We start from the raw sequence: 7,823 nt of genomic DNA on the forward strand, positions 1-7,823 counted from the left end.
ACCAACATTAACATTTTCTGTCCCTACAGGCCTGACTTAAGAAATGTGTTTGAATTTTGTGAAATACTGAAAAGATTTAAGGCCTAATTTTCATAAACGTTTAACCACCTGAGGCTCAAAGTCAAGCCAGGATGGACTTGAAGAGCTTAGCAGGTTTCAAAAATCAACGCCTGGACTTTGGATTTGTTTTGGGGAGGGCCAAAAGGAAACAAAGCAGATGGGGAAGGAGGGGGGGAGACAAAAGATTTGTCCTGTACCAACATCGCTAGGGCAGAAACCAACAATGCTTTTATGCTTTAATGATACTCATATCACATAAGACTCTCCAGGCAAGTAGCGTTCCCCTCGAACTCAGGACCATCTACAGAGTAAACGCCATCCCAGGCTGAGAGGCACGAATGCGGGGTGCCCAGCATCTGAGTGACACAAGATTTACCCACTATCTAAATTCCTCTTATGAGTCGGTCTTATTAAAGCAGTTATCTTAGTAAGCCATTTGTTGTTAGGCCTTTCTTACCGAGACCTAGAAAGAAGCCTGTACTGGCTCTTTCCCACCTCACCCCCCCACCCGGTACAGAACAGACGCTACTGTTTTTGTCTTATTGATCTAACTTTATGTTGAGAAATTGATTGAACTCCAAGTCACAAAAGGAAAGATTATTAAACTACTCTGACTGGTAAGATTTATACTGATCCATTAAAGCAGTCAAAAAAAATTAACGTTTAAGATTCAATATCATAATAGGTCCAAGTCAGCACTACTTGTTCCCTACAAAATTAGACATTACCAAAAAAAAAAAAAAGTAATCCATTTATCACGGAAACACTAAAGGCAGAGTTCAAGCTAAAATAACGGAACTGTAGAACTTCAATTCTTCAAACAAAATCAATTCAATCTAATAGTGGTCATACAGAAGATCTTCATCACAGAGAAACTCTCTCAAGAAACAAAGCCATAAACTGAACTATGCCCCCTATCACTTATGAAGCGAAGAATCTCATTGACTTCAAGCTCCAAGTTAATTTCAGAGAAAAAGATGATAGTGTATCTGTCTCCCATAGACGTAGGAACACCTACAAAATACCTAGCAAATCACAGAGCTGCTTCTAACCAAAAGAAAACAGAGAAGTAATACATGAGACTTTACCAAGTCATGCTTATTCCATTGTTCTTGTCTTTCAAACAGATGAGGAGATCAAAAATTAATTAAAAGTGAATAGAAAAGTAGATAAGAAATCCAGGTGAAAGCACAATACTCCATTACTTTTCTTATCCAGTAAAACTCACATTTTTGGTCCCTCAATACCTACATTTTTCCCATTCAATGACTTCACCAAGAGAATTCTCTTGCAAGTTGACCATTACCACTGGACAAAATCTTTCTGTTCAGAATTTCCCCTGCACACATAGGAAGGATCTTAGAAGAAAATCTTTATTACCATTATTTTCGCCATAGAATCCTGGCACATCTTGACTTCCTACATGTTGGAAGAGACGGTAACTTACATGGCAGCTAACCAGAAGCAAAACCAAAATGAGCTTACGCAACCCCAACACATCACCTAAGCGGACAGCAGCCTTCAGCCAGAAAACTGTAGGATTTTTCCGAAAGCGTAAACATTTGTCTTTGAGAACGCTTCTGTCACACCACAATTTTTTTTGCTCAGTCCTCACACTGCTCCTCGCTCTGCTCCTCTACAAGGACTCCTGGCCTGGTCACACAAAGTAAGTCACACCTGCCTTTCCAGCCGCCAAACCAGAGATTGTATTAATAAAATTACAGTATACCTTGCAGAATTAAAGCTCTTTACTAGTTCATCTAATGTCCGGTTATTTTTCAGGTCAGATTCCGAGACTGCCTATTAAAAAAAGAAAGAAAGAAAAGGAGAGAAAAACCTAAACATTCAAATGCAGTGAAAACAGCAAGTACCCAGAAAATGTTCAAGTGATCAATAATTTGTTTCTTGGATCTATGCCTCAACCACCCCCCCCAAATTGCTATGTGAATGAAGATGCACAAAGTGTAAACATTTTTTCCTGAAAAATATCCCCAACTAAAATAACTGCCTGAGAACTGTAAGTCTGGGAAATGACAGGTAATAGATAAAAATAAAGCATAAAGCTAAAGCAACAAAATCCAGTGTACCCAGTCTCCAACAATGCTTTATTGTAGCCCGGTTCTAATTATTTTGAAAACCAAAACAAGGATCCCATGAATGTGATAAGAACCTTAAGCAACAAGGCATGAAAACTGATGAAGGGAGATGTTAATCTTTTGAGTGATTATGGAATGAAAACACAAATTATGAGGTGGCTTTGTGCATTCAATACATTCTTTTTAAACAATTTCTGATTTTTATCTCTCTGGCTGTCTCTCTCTGCTCTTCTTTTTTTACAAAGCTTTTACTGGTCTTGCTCATATCAATACCTGTGATTTTTAAGGCGGCAGTAGTAAAATGTACTCCCCAGAAAAGTACATCAAGTAGTCTGCACTTGTTTGAATGTTTAAAAACTGGCAAAGCTACAAATAGATCTGTTTTCCAGTCTTGAAAAGTCTAGTGTGGTTCATGCTTTAGAAACACAGAAGAAAATTACTTCTATTTTGCCAATATTCCTGAAGCGCCATTCGTTGTTTTTAGGCAGCCTACCATTTTTAGGAGTTCAATAAAGCCCAATTGGCTTAAGATGAAAAGTTAGATTAAGGCCTAGAATAAATTGCATTCTGTATTCTTTAATCAAAAAAGGCCTTCAAGTCAGATCGTAATAATCACCCACCTGCAGAGCAGGCCAAACCTGCCTCTAGTGCTTTTCACATTTAACCTAATTCTCATGGCAAATGCCTCCTCTCCCTGGTGCGTAACATAGTCCTCTCATCCCCAAAAAGGCTACACAGTAGAGTCAGTGAGTTTTAGGTCTAGGTGGTCTGTGGGCACTTCTAAAGTTTCCTTAAAAGATGAAGTGAGGCCACTCAATCCCAGAAAATATAAGTGCTTAAATTTCAGCACTCATGTTTTAAATGCTGGTGTATTTTAACAAACTAGGAGGCAATGTTAAATGTTTCACAACAGACTGTATACACAGCTGTGAGCCAAAACCCACGTTTGATGCTCCATCTACTTCTGCCTGTGCTGACAGAAGAGTAGCTCTGAAACAGGAGAATTCCAGTTGTAAGAGCACCACACTTTGCCCAAAGAGCTGCTCACCAAAAGGAAAGGTGGCAATATATGACCAGAATTAATTATTTAGCATAGTCCAAAGGGAAAAGCTCCTGAGATTTGCCAAAAAACAAACAAAAAACAAGCTGAGGAAAAGAAAAACACTTACCACACAGCATGTTGGACACTGAGTTTTGTAGGACAAAAACTTGCGTATACAAAGGGAACAATCTGGAAAAAGGAAATATGTAATTTTTAAACAGGCATTCTTCCAAATGCAGTTCAACGTCCTTACCAGTATATTTTCTTCTTGTACAATATATGCAAACTATTCCACAATACACCAATATTGAAAATATACCATTTTTCCATAGCATTAAGATTACCATTGTAGCAAAAATACCTGTATTTTATGCAAGCATCTTGCAACATTTAATCTCAGTCCCTCTGTCAAAAGCAGATGCTTACTTTTGTTTCTTAAACACAAGACAAGAAAACCTTAGTCTGTTACCACCACTAAAAGCAGTGTGTTTGCACTGCTCACTCTGCCACCACCGCTTTTTTTTTTTTTTTTGACATGACTAATGTTGGATCACTTTCACCTTCCCGCATAGCCCCAGACAAATGCTCTAGCCCCTCTTTTTCCCAGGTGTTTCTTCCCCTTTCCAAAACAATACCAACCTGTTGTTGAGGGAAAAGGCTAAAAAGGATGGGAAACAGGACTGGAATGCTAAGTAAGAGATGGCTTAAATGTTTCCCAGGAAAAGCAAGTCGTATCATCATCACAGGATGCTTCAATAGACTCTTTGGTGAAATATGGCATAAGCTTCATTTTGTCACAGTAAATTCCTGAAATGATTCTGCTTTCTCTACTTATCTATGAGCTTTCATAACCACTTCAAGATATAAAAAGTTTCATCACTCTCCAGCAAAACAGACATTCACTTACTAGATCACTACTGGTCAGAGTCTCAGCACTTAACACACAGCAACAGCTACCTAAGCAGATATATTTCAGAGACCCTCTGTGAAGGAGTCTGAAAAGCAGCAGGAGCATTAATGCACTAATTCAACACTTAAAAACACAAATCCATCTAAATACTCAGAAATTACATTATACAGTAAGATATGATATGGGGGGAGGAATCCGTAAAAAAGAGAAATGAACTTTAACTGAATGAATACGAATCAACTTATAGATCCAGCCTGCCAACATCTGACAAGCAGCCACCTTCAGTAAGCAACGGGATTGACCTATGTTTGCAACCATCACTGTTCATAGCCAGGGTGGCTGAAGCATGTTCAAGGATAATAAATCACAAACTCTTAGTCTTAACGTTTGTGCCTAGGGCTGGCTCTGGTCCCATGCAGAGAAGACAATGGCCTCACAATTCTCTGTCCCCAGTCCCTTCTCTCCCACTCGCCTCCTCTTCCTACGGGAGAAATAGCCCCGCCATGGCTCAAGTCTCAGCCTGCCATTCCTGGGGTAGCATAATAGGTTTCTGTCTACTGAGAACGGCACATACACCGAGAATTAAATGGTGCCACAAAGTTCACTTCCATCTGCACTGACAGACCAAACCCACCTGTAAAACCACATCTACCAAAGTAATTATAAGACTCAGCCACAGCACTGTGTTTCAGTATACAGAAGAGAATCCCAAAGTATGAATTTAATCTGACAACCATCACTGGATGCTTAATGACAATGAGAGAGTGAAAGTATACAAGTCACTGCCAGCAAGTAACAATCTCTATTGAGTTTAAACTGGAAGTAGCAAGGTTGTGAGAAGAAAGAGGAATAAAACAAGCCTGGCACAAGAAAAGTCAGTAATGCCACAATTTACACACCACACACCGAAGACCATAGGTGTTTTTTTAAACGAGCAAGCAATTCTGAAGCCTGCTTAGCTGGAAGCATAGTAGCCATTTCAATACAGATTTAAAGAAAGGAAAATCCTGGATGACAAAAAAGAGCTCCCTCCAACAGCTACAGCCACTTCTATACGAATAAGTCAAACAGACCCAGGTTCCCCTGCCCACCTTCCAAGCTACGCTGGCCCCAGGCCAGGGCTGTGTGGCTGCACTCGCGCTGAGCTCTGCTTGGGATAAAGGCTCCGACTTCGGCACACTGCTGATTCACCGGGGCCAGCGGCTGCTCCCAGCACCAGCTCCATCCCTTGCTGGAGGGCAGCGCCCTGACGGCGGAGGCAGCAGAACGCAGAGCTGAGTCACCCTCAACCACCGCCTGCCACCATCCCCCGGCCGGCTCCAGCTGCCTGGGCTCCTCAGGAGAGCAGCACGTTTTAACAACCCTGTGCCAGCGATCATGCCCACCAGGCAGCAAGAGCAGACCTGGCAGTGATAACATCTTACACCACCTCAGCTTGGATGGACTGAGTTTGTCCTCTTGGACTGAAAGTATAAGAAACCTCAGGGCCACAATTCACTCTGCCCCTGGTGAGATGTCCGTATTACAGAAGATGTCCATCTTCAGATGCTTTTATTATGTGAAAGAAATATGAATGGCACATCTATACTGTCAATAAAAATACAATCCAAAGCACTGTGGAAGTTAAACAACTACTGTCACGAGAGCTATGGAATGCTCTCAGTCACCCAAGAACAAGCAGAGGAGGAATTTTAAGTGGCTATAGGTGCAAACAGATTATAGAGATGTCTAGAAGCCCTGTAATAGATCATTGAGAAAAAGAGAAACAGAAAAAAATTTTGCAAGCAAATGTATTTCATTTCCATCTATTCACAAATAATTACTCATTAATGGCAGAGGGCTTTTTGCTTCAATTGTACAATCTCAGTGGACTGAGGAGATTACACAGAGACAACTGAGTAGAAAATACTTCTAGAACTCTTGATGTATTGTAGAAAACTTAGGCTTGCTGCAATTTGCAGGGGGAAATTCAACGTGTAATCTGTGAAAAAAGAAGACATATTCTTTTTGAAGCTAGGGGCCTCTGAACCCAGCTGTGTCACAGGCAGGCTGTACACCAGCTACTGTAGAGAATTTCCAGTGCTCCCCACCATAACTACGCTGTTTTCAATGGTGATAGTTTTGCCAAGCTAAACTAAATTTCATTGCCAAACTACAACGTCCTCCTTCATGTAAGGAAGAGGAAGTGCTATAGTTTCTGAACAAAACAATTATAAGTATTTATTTCAGTGTGAGAAGAGGCAATGTACTTTCCCCTAATCTGACTTTCAGCAAACCACTTCACTACCGCGTTCCAGCAGATATCAGCCTGAGGCAGACAGAGCAGCACGGAACATTCTAGCTCCTAACACTTAATGCTCTCTGCCATACAGCTTTGCATTTTGTTCTGTCCTCAAGATGTTATAAGAGATATTGAAATGAAGAATTGTAGGAATAGGTGGCATTTAAGCGCATTAATCCAGACAACATGTGTTCGTGTCATCAGAAGGTTGCAACCATAACTGCACGAGGAAAGGTTGCTGGCTGCTTCACAGCTTTCATCCAAAAGAGCTCCTCAGAGGCAAACGTCCTTGCTGGCTAAGCCACGAGTAGAAGAGCTACATGTTCTCTAAAGGAAATAAAGGATCAGTAATCTCTGCTCTACATGCCAGTAAATAATAAATAGTCAAATGATGACTTGTCTCCAAAACTCTAAAGGTGAAAACTCTTTTTTGAGGACATTTTTCAATAGTTTTCTGTCACTTGGCTAAGACGCAAGAGAATTTTGCCAGCCCATAGGGCCCACAAGGTCATTCTCCAGTCTTGCGTTTCCTGGGAAAGATGTATGAAGACCAAACCATTCACTCAAAATTTGAGTACACCTTCTTCAGCCCTACCTGTCTGCCTTAATCTGTCAACTGAATGATCAGTAGGCTTAAATAGAGTCACAGGGCCAAGACACACTCCCACCACAGCCACCCCTGTACTCCCTGGAATGTATGGCAAGGTGCACTTACATGAAATACGTTAATTCTAAATTCCACAAACTCACAGGATAGAGGGAAGAATGACCTCACCCCCCGTTATTGACTTGCCACAAACGCCCCATTTACCTTAGTTCCAACTCGAGCAATTTTTATTAAAACTGCTGTTTCTGTGCAATTTTTATTAAAACTCAAGTGAATTTAAACTGCAACCACCGAGTCAACAGCGATGTATTAATTGACTCCACAAAATATGTGACTGGCAGGACAGGAGGCACATATTTACCATGAAAAGGAAGCAACAGTTTTGTGTTGACCTCTACGAACTCGGTACTCATGAAGTTAGTACACGAGACAGTAGGACGGGACGAGTCCCGCAAGAGCACAAGTGTACACACAAGCACTTCCAGCGCGAGAAGTCGTCGTGCTCCTTACGCCGTACTTACAGTTATGCGAACACTGCGGAATGATCATCGCGATGCTGAAGTAATCAAAGCATATCCCACACCGCAACAAGTCGTCCACTGCCTGCAAGGGAAAGTCGGGGGTCACTGAGCGGCCCGCGGTGGGACGCCGCGGGTGAACGGCACGCGAGCGAGCGCACACCTCCAGCCGCGTAGTCTTTTCGCTGTAGGCCCTCACACAATACAGGCCAAGGTAAGTCGCCTGCATCGGGCGAGGGCGGATGCAGTGTCAGGGCGGTACGGCCGGCAGCACCGGCGGCAGGCTGCCCCGCGGCTGGGCCGCGCTGA

At 42.0% G+C, this 7,823-nt stretch overlaps 1 protein-coding gene across 1 annotated transcript in view; it reads right to left on the minus strand.

Moving 5' to 3' along the window:
- The window catches only part of RAD18 (RAD18 E3 ubiquitin protein ligase), a 56,191-nt gene extending 48,607 nt beyond the window's left edge, over positions 1-7,584 (minus strand). The window contains exons 1-3 of the mRNA XM_009320094.1: positions 7,518-7,584; positions 3,326-3,387; positions 1,790-1,860 (exon numbers count right to left, since the gene is read on the minus strand). Of these exons, the coding sequence (XP_009318369.1) occupies positions 1,790-1,860; positions 3,326-3,387; positions 7,518-7,545 (161 nt within the window). The 5' untranslated portion in view covers positions 7,546-7,584. The remainder of the gene's footprint in view (positions 1-1,789; positions 1,861-3,325; positions 3,388-7,517) is intronic.
- Positions 7,585-7,823: the final 239 nt, after the last annotated feature.

This window comes from Pygoscelis adeliae, unplaced genomic scaffold (assembly GCF_000699105.1).
Source record: "Pygoscelis adeliae isolate BGI_AS28 unplaced genomic scaffold, ASM69910v1 Scaffold302, whole genome shotgun sequence".
Lineage (NCBI taxonomy): Eukaryota > Metazoa > Chordata > Aves > Sphenisciformes > Spheniscidae > Pygoscelis > Pygoscelis adeliae.